The sequence below is a fragment of the Xiphophorus maculatus genome, chromosome 10 (assembly GCF_002775205.1).
Source record: "Xiphophorus maculatus strain JP 163 A chromosome 10, X_maculatus-5.0-male, whole genome shotgun sequence".
Taxonomy (NCBI): Eukaryota; Metazoa; Chordata; class Actinopteri; order Cyprinodontiformes; family Poeciliidae; genus Xiphophorus; species Xiphophorus maculatus.
This window is the reverse complement of record NC_036452.1, coordinates 22,843,137-22,861,864: the sequence shown is the minus strand read 5'-3', so window position 1 is coordinate 22,861,864 and position 18,728 is coordinate 22,843,137. Positions and strand designations below refer to the sequence as shown.

At 43.6% G+C, this 18,728-nt stretch overlaps 1 protein-coding gene across 4 annotated transcripts in view; it reads right to left on the bottom strand.

The window, feature by feature from the left end:
* Positions 1-18,728, bottom strand: part of rara (retinoic acid receptor alpha) — a 189,385-nt gene that overhangs the window by 12,660 nt on the left and 157,997 nt on the right. For all 4 annotated transcript variants that reach the window (XM_023340798.1, XM_023340797.1, XM_023340799.1 and 1 more), the window contains 2 exons: positions 5,762-5,910; positions 204-345 (listed from right to left, as the gene is read on the bottom strand). In XM_023340798.1, coding sequence (XP_023196566.1) covers positions 204-345; positions 5,762-5,910 — 291 coding nt within the window. The remainder of the gene's footprint in view (positions 1-203; positions 346-5,761; positions 5,911-18,728) is intronic.

Genomic DNA, 18,728 nt, shown 5'->3' with positions numbered 1-18,728 from the left:
AATGAAGCATCAGCATTCACACCTGAATCCCTGTCAAAGCCGATGCGTGGAAGCACTGAACACTGCTTACGCAACACTGTGAGCTGAGGACATGTAGCATTTTGTGCAGCCGTGACACACTGCAGGATTAAAACTGCCATGATGAGATCTGCCGCTCTGGCCCGGCAGGAAGGGATTTGCAGAAACGGCGAGTTCCTACTTACACTCCTTGGACATCCCAACTTCCAGGCACTTCTGTAACCGACAGTACTGGCAGCGATTGCGGGTGACTTTGTTGATGATGCAGTTCTTCTCCCGGTGACAAGTGTACACCATGTTCTTCTGGATGCTTCTCCGAAAGAATCCCTACAGAACAGAAACACACAGGGAGAACAGGATGAAACCAGGAGTCGGGGCGACTTCTTTTCTAAAAACGATGCTTCTGACTGTTCCGTTTCCATTTTCTCTACATGACCTCCCGCCAAACCGTCTCCAAGCGTTTCCCGACGGTTGCCACGAAACGTTCATCCTCACGACTACAAAACACCTAGCAATATGTGAAGTTGAACCCGCAACCCAAATGGCCTCCGACTTTAAAGCTGCGGTTAACAGAGACAGAACCATCACAGAGTTAAGTCCATAAGAGGGTTAAGCTGTGACGCGGTGCGCTCCATTTACGCTAGCACGTCAGGAAACCGCAGCTCAGCAGAACCGACCGGCCTTCAGAACCAGTCAGAGAACCTGACTGTTCACCGACCCAGTCAATTACATCAAGCTGTAAGCGCTATGTAAGAGCGATGATCTTCAGTTCCACATGTGTTTATTTACACAGTGGAAAATGTCTTAGCACTACCGCAGAAGCTAACATCTACCGTCTTGTTTATCTCCACTTTTTGGGGCTGGAAGCCAACCAGCTCCAAAATAAAACAAATAAAATAAATAAACAGCGTTTCTGGACTGACAAGCCAATAGTGTGTGGGCTAGCTACACACTATTGACCTTGAGAAGCTATTTCAGCTTCCCAAGGTCAATTTTCTTTTAGAAAAGCTTCGCAAACAAATCTGGAAAATAAACATTATGTCATACTCTTCCTACAGTTTATAGACACTACTGAGATGACACAAAGTGTAAAAAGTGCCTTACTACAGATCACTCTAGCTCTCCTTTGGGTTTGAAAGCTACAGTTGCTAAGCTAAGTTAAGCTAAGCAAGGCTAAAGTAGTAGCAGCATGTTGGATGCACCCTGCAGCTTAACAAGCTAACATCAGCCTTTTATATTCAGCAAAAAGATGAAACATCCTACTCAATTCAGCAGGTATTCCTTTAGGTTTTTGCTTCAGTCTGTAACTCCAAATCAAATTATCGATAAATAATTGTAGGCAACTCTTTTATGTGAAACAGTGGTGTTAGCATTAGCATTCCGTTATCCATCTGTTCCTAAAATCTTTCAGACCAGCCAGAATAATCACTAATATGAAGCTCAAGCCGTTCGGCAAACTTTAAATGCTGATTTCTGCAACAAATAAACAGATGAGTTGAAAAGCCATCCATTGTAAACTGAGCCATCCTCAGTACTGAATGATACACTCACTGTTAATCTCTGATTTAGTGTTGCTAAAGAAAGAAAAAGTTAATGCAAACCAGGCAACAACTGGTGCAAAAGAAGCAGAGGCTGTAGATGGATGCAATACAGGTCAGTGTCAGGATTGATGTTTTGTTGGTGGGGGTAGGAGGTGGGAGCCCCATCCGATGCTGCTGGATTAGTCGTGCTAGCCGACAGATGGCTGGTAGATATAAGCCCGCAATTTGTCCTCCCTGCTCGGATCACCAACCTTCCTCTCACATCTCCAGTCCGCCACCACAGAGTGGAAGTGAGCCGGGCCTCGGACCAGCAAAAAAAAAAGAGGAAACTGCACTGTGTGTCCCGTTTCCCATCACACTGAGCAAGACGGTGCCATTGGACGGCTCATTATCGAGAATATTTCAGAGAGAATGCTATATCTGGGTCCAATTTTCAAACAAATATGTCCTACTCAGTTATTCCACGGGTTTCTTTGGGTTAGTTAAAGTGTGGAAACAGCTGTGCGGCAGCATCTCCTCAGGACTACAGATGAGTGAGTCTGGGCAGATAACATGGTGAAGGACAACAAGGCTTGTAGTTTTCATTTTATTTGTGGCGGGATTAGTCTGCTGGTCTTTGTGTGCGCGTCTCGGTCTCCTCTTTGACCCGATAGAGTCCTGACCCTGACCTGGATGTCACGAGGGGATTGACCCGCTCCCTCCCGATCGCACGAAGTGCAGGTGGCCCCTCGGAGCATCTTCTGATTGGGCGGCGCTCTCTCCCCCCTCACACTAGAACCTCCTCCTCCTTTTTGGAGTCATTGCTTCCTGCTGCCTTTAAGCCTCTTTTGCTATCAGCGCTTAATCCAACCAGCGACAAGAGCCCTCAGCGGGCCTGTCAGCTGCCCTGCAGAGATCGGAGGAGATGAGAGCTGCAAGAAGTGCAGGGGAAGAGATGGGAGGTGGCAACAACACATTGGTGGTTCCATTCGTTGTGTGTTTCTCGTCTCATCGGCGTTGGGAGACATTACGTATGCGCCTTGCCTCTGTGTGGTTAAGCGGGAAGTGGAGGAATTGCGACTTTCACGCTGTTCCCAGATTAACCCAGCCTCCTACTGAGAGTGTGTCTGTGGAAACCTTCCTGAACCCATGACAGTACCCTCAACCCCGCTACGGCGCAGCTGACGCGAGGCACCGCGGACGTAAAGGGCGTTCGTCTTTTCTTACATCCGAAAAGTCGCAGCAAACCGGAGCTGCAGAGGGGCTGTCGAGGTGGGGAGGGTCTGATGGCGCTGGATACCGCAAACTTTCCCACACTGCCGTGCCTCCAAGATAGAAACATAAACACGAAGAGGTGGCCATGCATATTTAACGCTAAGTGTTAATATCTGCAGGCAAAAAAAAAGTGCATTCCTGGTAAGTATGTGCGGGCGGTGGAACTTCTTTAACAACAAATGAAAGAGCTGTCTCCCAAGCAAGCAGAGCTCGACATGCACCCCCCTCCCCCCTTACACACATACACACACACGCCCACCCCCACACGCATGCACACACACCACCAACCCCCCTGTTCCTTTCCCCAGCTCGTTGCAGCCCCCAGGATATGCCTTTGTAGTTTGGCATGCTGCAGCGAAGCTGATGCTGCTAACCCTCAACTTACCCCAGTCTCAAATGAGACACTATATACATTCTCCTGGTTGCCTGTAGTGTTGAATTATTGAACATCCTATACCAAGGCATCTCCTCTGAAGTCAGACATACGCCCCAGCCTCCCCAAACTTCTCGAATTAGCACTGCAGATATGGAGTGAGCTCATAGGTGGGAACGTACGGCAGAGGTTGGATGAGGCTTTGTGGTGGGAGTGACCCACTAAAGCCTCAGTTTCGTCCCCACACACAACTAGTGTAGAGATACAAGTCAGACTTGGTTCTGCTTCCTTGTTTATTAACTTTTTAAGGCTTTAAACCAGTGTTTCTCAATTCCGGTCCTCAGGCCCCCCTGCCCTGCATGTTTTAGGTGTTTCCCTTCTGCTACACACCTGGTTTGAATCTATGGGTGATCAACAGGTTTCTGCAGCACTTGATGGTCTTGCAATCATTTGAATCAGCTGTTCTGGAATAGAGGCACATCTAAAACATGCAGAGCAGGGGGGCCTGAGGACTGGAATTGAGAAGCACTGCTTTAAACCAACACTGTAACAGGAAGATTTAACTTTAGGGGAATTAAGATACTTTTTCCACCAATGCACTCATTGGGGTTCCATACTTCAGGTCATGTCAATCCACCTGGAGCCGCCATCTTTGTTTTATTATTTTCAAAGGAAAAAAAGTGAGAAAAAAAAATCTATTAAACCAGAAACAGAATTTGAAGAGTTGTACCACCGAGAACTACTAACAGAGTAAGGAATAAACATAAGGAGCAAAAATGTACTTAGAGGAGGACTGATTCAGGAACAGCCTAATAAACTATTACATGTATTATTTCAATCAGTCTGATTACTGGAAACCTTTTCGTTAAGGTAAAAAAAAAAGTATTCCAGATTTGTCCTGGTGATAATTAGAGGAGAAAAAAGTTGTTTGTTCTGGACAGAATTCTGCAATAAACTCCCAAACTGAATGACTCATTGTTCAGGTCTGTTCAGATCAAAGCAGGTCATATGACCCCAGCAGGAAGTAAATGTTGCAGGACAAAGTGTTTGGAAAAATAATGAACTCAATAATGTACAGGACCTGTAATACAGCTTCATGGTGCATCAAAACTTTGGTTTTACAAAGACCTGGTTCAGCAATGGAACAGGCTGACTTCTAGTTCCTTTTTAAATTGTTATACATTTTTATTTTATGCAAAAAGTATTTATGTGACAAACTCTTTGGTTACCTGGGCTATTCTGATCATTTCTCATTGCAAAGACTTCTGCAGTATTCAAGAGAAACTGGCTGGTGACGGAAATCGGAGCATTTTCAGTTTCTACAGCCTTGTGACCCAGTGACCCACTTTTGGAAACTCAGAAGTTATTGTTTCGGTAATCAAAGCGCAAGAATTTTTCGGAATTTTCTTTTTAGAAAAATCCAGGTAATTTCAGTGAAATTAGATCCAGACGTTGGCGCTGCTCGGCTCTGGCACCTGTCTCTGGTGTTTACCCGGCTTCATCACCTTCAAACGCAGCTTTGATGATGGATTTTAGTCGACTTCTGAAGTTTGGCATTCTCAAGCCAAATATTGAATGTAAGTTTTCTTTCACGACGCAGACGATGGTCGTTACTAACAAACGTTTGGGTTTTATTTCTCTGAAGAAACGATAACAGGACAGTTTGTGGGAGGAAAAGCTTTTCAGGAGTTAACAAGAATTTAGGACTGGATATGAAAATCTATCAAATCAAACATTTTTTACCTGTAAGACCCTGCAGAAACTATTTTCCACAGAGATGCCAGCCATTCATCCAGACCATCACTACATTTTTGGAGTTTTCAAGACTTTCTACCCAACATTTCCAAGCAGGAGAAAGACAGATCTGCTACAGACGATGTTTTAAAAATAATAAAACTCAGTTAAATCAGTTTTGCCTGTTCAAAATCTCATATCAGATCAGTGCACCTCCTTATGTGAATGCATTTAAAGTAAAAGGACACCTCCGTCTCATCCTATGTTAAACTACCGGCCTGCTTCGCCAGGGAATCGGCTAGATAAACACACTGTGTGTTCAACTCCAGCAGGAGAACATGTATGCACACACAGCAACTATCAGCTGATAAGGGAGCAGATGAGGGTTACGCGACCTCTTCAACACCTGTGCAACAGGGCGGTATTGATAACAGGCAGCCCCGGTTTGGACATGTCAGCAGCACCGATATGAGGAGCGAAAATCTGAAATCCTGCACAGATGACATTTCATACACCCTTGTGATAAGAGGAGCATCCATCACAGGAGAGATCTTGTCGTATAATGTACGAGTGATGGAAGAAGTCCCACTGATGATAATGCCAGTTAGATTTAAGAAAAACTCCCAACTCATGATTCTGAATCAGATTCTCGCATCTAACACTGAGAAATCTCAAAAAGATGTGAAAATTTGGCCTGAAAATGCTAAAAAGGCGGCGGGAGGGAGGTGGGAGTGTGTTCCCCCATCCGCTTTTTTTGTGGTGCAAATCACACAAAGGCTGTGAGATTGCTGAAAATCCTGCTTGTTTGGCAGATTCAGAGGAAGGCAGGGGGAAGTCTTACCTTGCAGCCTTCACAGGCGCTGACACCATAGTGGTACCCTGAGGACTTGTCCTGGCACACAAAGCAGGGTTTGTAGACGCGGGGCGGCGGGGGAGGCGAGGGTGGGCTTGGCACTATCTCTTCTGAACTGGTGCTCTGGGTCTCTATTGCTGCAGAGAGTAGAGGGGGAAAAAATGTGAGCGAGAAATGAGAGCGGGGTTAGCAAACACTATCAGGCCGGCGCTGACAGACGTTCGGCGTTAATCGATACAAGCGGGGATAAACACAATCTCACGAGCGCACACCCAGACGCAGATCTTAAGCAATCCCCCCCTTTCCTCCTGCAAACAGATATGCTTAGCTACGTCCAATACAAATCACCAAAAGGCTAACTTGTAGGCATGCATTGAAAAAGCAGCTTTAAAGTCAAAGACGAGCTTCTTATCAGGTGTTTTCAGCGGAAAAATGTCTCTTATCAAACCAGCGACGACTGGAATCACTGCAGAAATCTCACTCAGAGCTCATATTACACGTCTGTGTGTACGAGAGCAGCACGAGGCGGCCGCACTGGCAGAGAGGTTCAAAGTCTGGCTTTGTCTGATACAAGACCTGGAATACTGCCTCCGTTTTAAAAATTCTGTGTTTCTCTAAAGCATGCGTGTTTGGACTGACCGCAGGATCGATCGCAGGCTGCGACGGACTCGTTCAAAGCAAGCAGGGCGCGTTGCGAGGCTGTGCTGCTTTACTGGGGCCCCGGTGCCGCGCGCGGCAAGTGCAACAAAAACCATCTTGGTGGCTGTCAAGGTTACACCGGCCAAGCAAACAACATGTGGCGCTGGGATTATGGAGGACAAAACCTGTCTTCATGTAATAAGTGTTGGACTTTGACCTCAATAGCGAGTGTGTTACAAAACACTGCTCTTAAATCAATTATAAAATCTGCATTCACACAACGAACAGCCAACCCTTGACCAAATAAGTCTATAATCCTGCTTTGGCGAGTGCTGATGCCGAGCCAGCTTCGGTCAGGCGAAAGCGGGTGGAGGGTGGAACCAGCTAAGATCTGGACGCTTTGAACACTTTAAAATAGTACAGCTCTGCCAAGCGGCTTCATAACAACATTTGTTTTTATGCAGCTTTTGAAACTCTAGCATGTCTGTGCTGGCTTTGTCTACAGGAGCTCTAAAGATTTACCTCCTTTATTCCCCTCGCTGCCAGCAACGATTAGTTTCAAGAGGTAGACCTAGTCTTTCATGCTCCAGATGAAGAGATACAAAAGGAAGAATTACAGCTTATAAATACAAAAATATATTCACACATTGGAAACGTTGTTTTTCCTGGAAACAAGCGAGACGAGACAGAGGGAGAGGGATATGACAAAGTGCCCCATGGCTAGAGCTGGAGTCACAGTAAGATGCTTGTTCGCAGTCTGTTATCTGAAACACATCAAGCAGGTCCAAGAGGGTTTCTGGTGTCAGTACAGTTAAGCCCACCTCCAGGAAGCTCCATATTTCATTTCAACATCAATGAGTGATGCTTACTAAAGACGCAATGGTAAAGATGTGTACCATTGCATCTTATTGCAGAACTGAAATCTATCACAGAAAGAAAAAAGAAAATTCCAACAGATTATATTGGTTATATTTAAAAAAATCACACATAAAATGTGTGATTGAAGTCCGATGCGCATTTTATGTTTACAAACCTACATCTGGGTTTGATTGAAGTGAACTCTGGTACGGTTCAAATGCATATGTGAACGCCAAGCGAACCAGAGACCGTTCCTAAAGCAGGAAGTGGACTACAGCACAGAGCATTCTGGATAAACACAACTAAAATAAACGTGGGAGTCTTGTGCTAGTAGCAGGAGAAATGGCTAGTAATCTTTTGCCAAAGACAAAAGAAAAATCCCACAAATGCTAAAATCTGATGCCAAATGGTTACATTTCATGAAGGAGGAAGTTTTGTGCTCGGTGTCTTCTTCTGAAAACGCTCTGAAACAAAACGGGTTTCACTGTGGCACTGAGTTTAAACACTGAAAGATCCAGATATTCTGAACCACCTTCCGCAGGTTTCAGATAGCAGCTCGGGGTAAAGGGAAAAAAAATCAATAGAAGTTTCTCCAGTCAGAAAGCGGAGAGGAGCCAAACAAAAAGGCCAAAACCAGAAGCACACAAAAAGACAACGAGAAACTTCTGCAGTGTCTCCAGAACACAGCAGAGCAGCAGTTTTAAGTGAAGCAGACATGAGATGGAGGCAGCGAGGGAAACTTCGCCGTTGACGCAGGGGTCACTGGGAGCGGCTGTGACCCATGCCGCTGGGCGACGCAGTCACTACGCTCACGTCAAGCAAATTAAGCTTAAACAGGGCAGCGCTTGCATAACGTGGCATATTTTCTCATCATCAGAAATCCATTCAGTTCTCTTCGCTGTCCCGCCATGCTTGACGGGGGCTCATTACGGCGTGGTGCTTTCAGGTGCTTCATGGGCATGAATACTGAAGAAAAAACAACAAAACATATTCTAAGGAGCCGGAGAAATTTACACTAAAATCTCAGATGTATAGTTTTCACAGGACAATTAAGGAAGTGATTATTTTTTTTCTCTCTCACACACACACACACACACGCCCACGCACACACACACACACAAACTGAATGTACAGTCTCTTAATGAGAGCACCCATGGAAATCTAGGACACAAGGACAAGAGTCTGTGAGGGGGCCGACGACCTGTAATTAAATACAATGGCTGGCTTCTGGAGGCCTGTCAAGCCGAGGCATGGAGCAAAAACAATGGCGGGCCTGTGGACAGAAACACAGAGTCTGAGCGGCGAGGACAGGGCTACTTAGGCCATCGGCTGCCCTCGCTGGCCCTAACTCTGATCAGCACCAAGCAGCCCACAAGCCCGACTATTGTGCCATTTGCAGAGTGAAAAAGAAATCGGATGCAGAGAAACTGAAAGAAGTCACTCAGATTTACCAGAGGAGCTTACTGCGACCTCTGGAAATGCAGATTCCCTATAGTAAAAAAACGCAGTGAAAAACATCTCTCCTGTGTCTGTAAGAAACGCCTCACTGTGGGCCGTGAGTGACGGTTCTTATGGCCGTATGATGGAGCTGAGGACTCTTGGTTGGAAGGTGAACCATAAACCATTAATCAGAGCAGAGGCGGGATTAAAGCGTGCCGGCCGGCATGTTGTCAAACCAGTCCCAGCGCTGGGAATAAACAGCACAACGACAATCAGGCGTAACCAGTGAGAACAGACTGGAAACCAGACTGATCAGATGAGGTCACGTCTCATGTCTGACAGCACAATATTTATTAAACATATGGAAAAAGCCTAAAAATTATTTATTTCTTTTTAGAAATAAAATGTACTAGTGACAGGATTTTCTCCAGTGGATTATAAGCCTGGCGGGCCAACAGGCTTTACTTTAAACCCCACCAGTCTGAGGATCGTTTGTTTATTTTAAATAGAGTTTTTTCAAAGCACCAGTAAGAGTGACAGTAAAGACAGCTTAAGCTAGGTTTATAGTTGACTCATTAAACTGGGGGAGCTGTCCAAGCAAATGACCTTTGGACTCACGTGCTATTGTTTCAGAATTATGACGCGTGTTTGTGCACATCAACATTTTTGTGACTTTTGACATTTTTCAACACAAAAACACGGTGGGCTGCTGGATGACTGCCCTAGTGCCCTCTACCACTGAGCTTAGCAGGTTTTATGGGGTAAACCCTGCAGTGGTATTTATTTGTGGGGCAGAGAGAGAAGGTAGGAAGACATGCAGTAAAGGTCAGAGCTGGGAATCGAACTCTGGATGGCTGAGGATTGATAGCATCCATATATGGTGCAGCTGCTAACCCTAACCCACAAAATTCCTTAAAATTAATTAATTCACTGAACTTAATTTATTTTTTTAAGAATCCAACTTTTTGATTTAAGTACATTTAAATGCTTTAAAGGCTCCTCAAATAATTCCTACAAAACTAAATCAAACTGAAGCTATTTTTAAATCTATGCCTTCCTTTCATGATGGTTTCCAGGAACATTGTTAGTAATCAATCTCTTCCTCTTTCTCTGGCATTCAAATATAATGTGATTCAGAGGCTGGCTTGTCTCAGACATTCTTCAAAGTAATAAACAACGTTAACTATGACAAACACAGTGGGACTGGTGGAGAGCAGCATAAGTTTATGTCACCACCAAAAAAAAACCCAAAAACTTATTTTAAGGCTTTTTTGCACACTTTTAGCAGCAGAGTCAATAAAATCTGGTAAAGTTGGTCCTTCACTTTTACATCATGTTGTGGTGTGGAAACTAAAGAAGCCCCAGCCATCTGTCTTGGAACTGTAAAAGTTGAGTTGGTGAGCCACAGTGGCTTTAATTGTTGAGCAGATACACTGGTTAAAAAGTAGAAAAAGCTGCAAAATAAGAAGTTGAAAATGGCCGCTGAATTAATGACGTTATTGTGTACTAGGGATCCACTGTTTTCACTTCTGATACCGATATCAGAAGTTTAGTAATGACCGATATCTGCAGCTGAATTGAGTTTCTTTTTTTTTTTTTTAAACAGACACAAATGTACTGAATTATTTGCCAACTTTGCACCAGTACAGCCCACTCAAATACACCAACAGCACCACAAGTTTGGTCAAACATGAAAAAACAACTTTAATTTGTTCAGTAAGAACAATTAGGAGTAGAACATCCAAATGCAAAACAAATAAACTGAATAAAACAACAGGTTGGGTGCTTTGGTCAAACGTGCAAAAAATAAACTGCAACAAAACTTTTTTCAAATGGTTCAGGAAGGAATTTTAAATATGTAAAATAAATAATAAAGCATGACATCGCTCAGAGCACAAAGCATAGAGTTAGACTGAATAGATCTGTCCTTATAAATCAGGCACTTTGTCACTGATACCCTGTCTAGAATTGTTTTCAGTATCAGGGCCGATACTTAAGCTTGGTTTTTGTGATTTTACCCGTACAGTGAGCTGGAAGTGATGGCGTGGAATTCATCTGCTCCCAAGTGTCTTAACAGCTCGTGTTCTGAGCCGCTCTCGCGCTCCAGAGTCAAAGTATCAGTGATTTAATTAGGTTCAAGTTAGAGCGTTGTCCAGCGATGCTGCTTAAGCTCGCTCTGCTCTACATAAAGAGCAGCGAGCGCACCCAGGCTGAAGCCACGTCGGCAATTAGCGCCGGGCTAGAATTAAACGGACAAATAAGCACCACCAGGCTGAAATGAAATCTGTTCCGATGATGAACTACTCAGAGCCATAATCCTGACAGAAGACGGCCTGGCTAACATCACCACTTCAAAGGCGGAGAACCACACAGACACTGGAGCCCACTGGCTATTATCAAGCCTCCAGACACTGGACTGTCTCAGCCCGGCGCAGCCCAGCAGTTCTCGGGGTTCAGCTCTAGGTTAGTCCTTTGAGATTTGATTACCTTCATCCCCACTGGTTACTGGGGCCTGGCTGTGAAGCATATTAATGAGATTTCGCCATCATTAGAGGGAAGCTAACGACATTAGCGGGCTGGCAGGCTGGACTGTGGCAAAAAGAGCAGGAGAAAATAAAGACTGCAGGGACGAGGGGGTGAGGGTCTTCCACTTTGCTGATCCCTACTCAGTCGTGGTCCATTGTGTTCCCTAGGTTCCATTAGGTTAACTGGACACACACACACACACACACAGACACACACACACACCATGTGTTAAGCACATGGGGGAGCACATAGAGATGCATTTGTGCTTCCTCCATACGCCAAGAAATCAGGCAAAAAGGGACAACGATGCTACAGACGGGCCGTCTGCGGAGAGTTCCAGATATGATGCAACTGGATGGCTAACGTAGAGGTCAGGGGAGAGAGACCACCATGCAAAACCACACAGGTCAGAATATCAGACAGAAGAAATGATTCCAAATCACTCAGTGTTTCTCATGAGAAACTACTGCGACTTGAAAGGAAATAATAATAATAATAATAATAATAATAATAATAATAATAATAGTGGTGGGACTCCATTAAAATGTTCACAGAGTTAATCGCAATTAATTGAAAACTGTACGTAGAGAGAATAAGCATCATTTTAAAAATTGTATTCATGGAACTGTTTTGAAAAAATACGTCTTTACAAATGTGGACTCTGGACGCTGACATTAGCATTGGAGACGTCATGTTTAGCATGGAGATGCTATTTCAGGCTTGAATAGTTTCACACAGGCTAACTCTTTAGCACAACTTGAACACAACAGCAGTCTTCTCCAGCGTCTAACCACAAAGTTCTTTTGAAACAAAAATGAGAAGAGAAGTGGATGTTACCACTGTTAGCGGGTGTCGCCTGTATGTCAGCTTTACAAGAAACACGCAAATACAAAAGTTCCAGCTTGGGATTTTTGTATGAAAATAAAAAACAAACACAACGCGATTAATTTGCTCAAAAAAGAAACAACGTGTTAAAATCTATGTAGTTAATTTATCAACAGTAATGTGTTAAAGTCTCGGCCCTAATTACAAAACATGCAATTAAACATTTGATGTTTTTTTTAGAAATACCAATCTGAAAATGATGTCTCTAAAGATGACTTTGGACTTTATGTAAAGCACAATCCATCTCTAGAGAGAAACATGGTAGTGGCAGCATCATCCTGTGGGGGTGCTTTTGATGAGCAATGATGGGGAAACTGGTGTAAGTTGGTGGGAAAATGGATAGAGCTAAATCCATAAATCACATAAAATCCCAATAAAACATTGACGTTTGGGGATGTAACATGACAAAAAAAGGGCTGTGAATGCAACAGTCCAGACTTTGTACAAATGTTTTCATGCAGGAAAATAGGAAGTGTGCCAGAATATGTGAAACACACGTGGATGTGGCATGCTTTGTCAGCAATGTTGAATAACCTAAAGGGGAAATGGGACCATTTCCTCGCTTCCAGGGAAATCCTGCCATTCTCTGACAGAAAGTCACGGTGAAAAACCGGCTGGAGTTTGTTCGCTACCCTCGCACTGATTACCGACACGGCGTCCCGACACGAGGCGGGGGCGGGCGTGAGGCGATCTCACTCACACTGACAGGCTGTGAGAGGGGCAGCACCACTGGGGTGTGTGTTTGTGTTCAAACACAGAGTGTGAACACTTATTAGGCGGGATAGAAAGAGAAATCTGACGGCAGCGCAAGTGAACATACACACACACACCAGAGGAAGGAGTGGAGGTTACCACAGGCCAGAGGAGCAGACACTGAGCCTCACACCTACTCATTGCAACCAAATCCAGTCTACCAGCTCTCATCCAGGCCGGCCTGCAGCTCCACTCTAAGCCTTCCAGTGACATCTCCTGCCTCCTCCCACTGAGCATCTTAAGAACCCAAAATCCTTTTATTATCTGGAGCCTCGCTGATTCCTTTGCCAAAAGCAATTCCTTCATATTTGCAATGCATGCTTCCAATGCCAGCATGGGTGCAAAACGGAGATGAATGAATCAGTCAGTCGGCCACTGGGCTAAATGTGGAAACTTTTCCTCGCTTAGATGCCATTGTTGATCAGCAGGTCAAATGCTGAATATTCTACATATCCTTCCTGTTCATCAAATGTGTCAAAACTACTTTTTGTTGTCTAAAATCATTATTTTTCTACCACGTTTCTTTTACAGCCACTGTGCGTTATTTAATTGTTGAATTAAATGTTTTAATAAGGAGTTGATCACAGTCAAGAAAGTGATCAACTCATTGTTAAAACGAGTTGCTGATGGTTCTGATTCCTCTTTTACAACTGTAACTCTGAAACATTTAGGAATATCGTTACAGTCCCGGCCTTCCTGTAGTGAGAGGGCATCAAGTCTTCATGTTAGGAGCAGCGGTGACATCACGCTGCGTGTGGGACGGAGGAAGTTGCAGCCAACAAGTGCCAAAGCATAAAACAGACTTACTTTGTTGTAATTCTGTTCAGCCTTCCTGTTATCTCTCTCGCAGCCTGTAAGAACTGCACACACGTCTTAAAATGTTGCAGAAAACACAGTTTCCTTTTCCTTCTTACACAGAAGTCATTCTGAACATCTTACTGGCACTGAAGGTAGCTAACTTTGACACAGAAGTCTGCTGCCGCCACCGCAACCTGATGAGAGATGATTTCTCTGCTTGGTCTGGACGGTTGCCCAGGGCGACATTAGTAAAGCCCTGAACAACGTTAGTATCTGAGAGTAACCGATAATTGCTTACTCAACCAAAAGCAGCAAAGGAGACTAAAATTCACTCACCTGCTGATTTCTTAATGCATCCACAGTTTTAGTGCTTAGAGAGAAAACCTGCATCAGCTGATTTAGTAATCGCTTAATAATTACCAGAGACTACAGGCTCAAAAAACAAAGACCAGCTGCTGAAAGAACAACATACTCAGAGGAGTAATTAAGCCAAAACTCTGCAAAAACATATGAATTTTATGTAAATATGCTCTACCGAAAACTCAACAAGTTGCCTAATTATAGCTTCACCCCATTGAAATACTGTAAAAAAAAATCTCCTATCATGAACCTTTTTTCTATTCAGTTATTAATAAATTGATCCAGAAATAGTCAACCTATCAACCCTACACTGTACTGATGTGAAGCCAAGCAGAAGTTGTTTTTTTTTTGCTGCAGATGCTTCCTTCGCTACAAATCATCAAGTTTTCACTAAAGCAGTGCTGTCATTGCATTTTGACCCATAAAAAGTTTATTTTCTTATTTAAAAACAGAATGAAATTAATTGGAGCGCATCTTAATATTGTAGAAAAAAAGACTTGAATGTAAAATCGGCAAAATGTGCCAATTTCATGGTCTTAATATTGGATGGATTGATAGATAAACAGCCGCTAGCTGCAGCTAAAGTTAGTCAACTTAACAGGAGATTGGAGCCGTCATGCTATTGCAAGACAAAAAAATAAATAAATCAAACTGTGATATCACAGTTTACAATAAAGAATCTTTCCACCGCTGTCGATGTGTCACGCTCCTTCAGCATGCTGCTCGTCATCATCATCATCATCTCCTCCAGTCAGAGGCTCAGCTTGTATCGCTGTGCCTGATAGCGCTCCATCTGAGCTGCTTCATGTCGATAGTACAGCCCAACATGTCAGAGTCGCAGGAGGGGCGAGAGAGAGATTTATGAAGAATCTCTGATGTTTGTGGAAATAATTTAAACCTGGCACGTCTACATAAAAAGTCTAAAAATCAGGTTATGGCGAGCATTTTCCATATTTATACGATGTTGTTTCACCGAGAGGCAGGACACGAAGAAATGACACGGAGCACGCCACGGCTGACGTCTCGGTGAAATGACAGCTTGTTGTTTTTCTTGTCTTTTTTTTTGTTGCAAACATTGTTGATATTCAAATTTCGCGAGCAGCGCAGAAATGTGAAGTGACAGCTGCGGCTACGGCCGTTGCGGCCCGCGTTTGAAGGCTCCGTTCGCCGCCGTGTCTAAATCTTGATGGATGGTGCTCCAAATTGGTGCCAGATAACTAGCCCATCTAGAGTGCTACAGCAAGAAAAACACATATGTGAGTGATAAACGAGGGCCTGAGCAGAGGCCGAAGGGAAAGGCGGAGCCCTGCCTGTTCTGATGATCTCTCTCCCCCACACCAGGGAACGCTGGTGTTTGTGTTGGAGCAGACGCAGGGAAAAACCAGATTGTACTTAACATGAGAAATTTACGACATTTCCACATCAGAGCGATGCATTTTCTTTTTCTTTTTGCAAAACAGCATATATGGATGTCATGTGGATATTATTTTTTTTGTTTGTTAGCTGCTAGCGAGGCGAATGAAGGCCTCTGGGTTTAGAGCGTGCTCAGTGATGGGCGCTCCGTGTGCGTCAGCGTGGTCCTGAGAGGCGGTGGGGAGGGGGTCTGGTTTTCATCAGCGCCGCCGTGTTCCCCGGGACAATCCCCACTCCGCCAGGGCTCCCAACACATCACCACACCAGGTTTCACCATCATCGGCTCGACGGCAAATGGAGACGGAGTAGAGAGCATGTGTGGACAAACTAGAGTCTGAGGGGGTGTGAGGAGGCCGGGGGTGGGGCGGTGGCGAGTGATTGAGCAGATGGCGAAGGTGACCAGACATTGAGCAAAGACTTCATGTTAACTATAGCGACTTCTGCCACATGCCACCACTGTTGTAGGTGATTAGGAGCCTCCTGTCAAACCAGAGGACAGCTGCAGCACACAGACCACAGCTAAAAACAGTATTCCACTCTTTCACCTGCTGTCACGTCACAGCCAACAAGACGTACCGCATAATTACGCAGTGGAAGGAAGGCATCTACAAGATTAATTATAATAGTTAGAAATAATCTCATTTTAATTGAAATAAGCCACATCAATTCAAGAATCCCCCCCCCCCCCCACTGTTTACGGATGTTGTTTGTGCGAAACGAGCTAATACAAAGATTCCTTTGTATGTAAACAGAAATGCAGTTAAAAATTTTAACGCACAAAATTTGAGATAATAAAGTAATCAAAATTAATGCGTTTAAATCTAGGCTCTAAAAAAAAAAAAAATATATATATATATATATATATATATATATATATATATATATATATATATATATACTTTTATATATATTTTGCACAATCTATAGCAATAATTGTTTGGTTAATGTATTCTGAGAGTCATTAACTTTTGTGATATTTATATTTTGTTACAATAGTTGGACAGAGTGTCAAGGCAGCAGAAATAAATGGACATTTGCCAAAAAGGCCAAAGGTCACAAAGTGATGCAAGCGGCGATGAGAAAGCGAGGAAAGCATTAAACAGGAATATACTGCAACGGACATCATCGCAAGATTTACAGTCGTTAACGCCATCACAAAATTTTCTAACATCGTTAGAATATTTATTTCACAAATGAAAACCTAAACAGTTCCAGCAGAGATATGCATCCAGCTCATTACATCAAAACTTTCCAGGACTACCTTTCAATGCAAGCAGAGCTACAAGCCTTTATGAAGTATGACCTCATCATCATCAGCATCATTATTATTTCTACTTTTCAAAATATCTTCAAATCAGACTGGATGGAGGCGTCTGAATTTAAAATGGTTGTAAGATGACAGAAAAGTATTTATCCTCCTCCAGGACTGAACTTCCACATCCCTACTGAAGGAAAGCCCAGCATGATGCTGCCACCGCCATGTTTCACCATAGAGATAGTTGAATTTAATAGATCATTAAAAGTCTGTCACAATAAATTGTACTCAACGATAAACTGTCCCAAGAATAATTGCGATAAATGATAATATTGTTGTTTTGCAACCATTTTCAAGTAATGGTTGCAAAACCATATAATGGCATAATAATGCAAGTTCCCCCTCTTAAAGACTAAAACTTTGATTTTGTAAAGAAGACTTAACACCGCAACTGGACGACATTTTAAATATCCGAAACAAAACACAACAAATAAAGAAATAAAAACCAAACAACTGAAATCATAAATAAAATGGATTATAAAGTCTAATCAAAACTCCCCTTGACCGTTAGAAAGGAAATTCAGCTCATTTTAATTTTTCATGTGATTAATTGGTTGCTTATTGCAACAGACTGGGTGAAGATAGAAAAATAAAAGATTAGATTTATGTTATCTGCCCATAAAAACTAAGGTATGTTTAAGGTTACAAAATGTGAAAAGTTCAATCATTTCAACATCTATTATTTCTGAATCTATCGGGGAAAGAAAACAGCATCGAGAGGATCGAGAAAATATCATCTTGGTGGGGGGGAAGGGAGAACCGGGTGACCTCCAACATCAACTCTCCCCCTGCAAAGTACCAGGGAGCAACTCTAACCCAGCAGCTGTCAATGCCTGCTGAGTGACAGTGGAGCTATGCAAGCTGGCACATGCCCCGGGGTGACCGGAGATATCTGGCATGAGTTGATGGTGAGGGACATGATGGTGGGCAAAAGAGGCCAAAAGTCAGCCCTCATCGGTCAAAGGGTGCCAGGATGAGTGCAGACAGAGCAGAGGGAGGGAGGAGGAATGGAAGGGTGTTTAAAAGGGCCTGTAATGCTGTCAACCCACAACACGTAGGGCGAGCGTGTGTGTGTGTGAATCCAAACCTGAGGCTGGAGTTGATAAATACTTCTAATGATTATGGAGGATTCACAACCGGGCACAACGTTTATTGGCAGTAATCAGTTGTTTACCGTCAGGATGAGCAATCAGAGGTTGGGAAATGTGGAGGCAGGAGGGTCAGGGTTCACCGGAGAGCTCCAGATGCGAGAAAAACGTTTCAAAATCAGAGATTAAGAAAGACAAAAAGAAAGTGTACAATGTTTGCTTCACCGCTTACTAAAAAAAAAAGAGAGAGAGAGAAAGAAACCGAGAAGGTGCAACCAGAGTGCAATCTGCCTTTGTCAACTTTCTTAAAGGTAAATAATACGCCCTTCCTGGAGAACCCTAACAACTGGAATGTCTCTTAAGGTCGTCTTTAGAGCGTGACAACAGCACACACACATATGAAACAATCTCAAAATGTTTCAGTTTCAACAGGAAAAAATGAAAAGAGAGAGAAAAAAAACCCATCATGAAACATTAAGCTGCAATGTTTTGCTGAGTTTCTCCCCGTCGGCTGTATGATTGCGCTAAAGTGGCCGACTGCTTGGTTCTGTCCTCTCAGACGATAAACAAACTTGCACTCATGCATATCGGGAGTCCGTAGAGAGCAAAGAGCAGTTACTAAATCCGGAGCACCAAAAACCGAGTCCTTTTCATTCAAGTCGCTGCAGGCCTGAAACGATGCCGAAATGTTCTGAAACAGGGGCATCTAGGGAGAAAACTAAATGTCTGCATCATTCACTCCGCTCTGCCTGCTTCCAGTTTCCACATTCCAGCAAAAAAAAGAAAAAGAAAAAATCAACAACAGACCAAATGTGAGTAGATCTTCCTGAGCATTTCCAGCAACTGATCAGGAATGAGAATGATTAGGAGCCACGAGAGC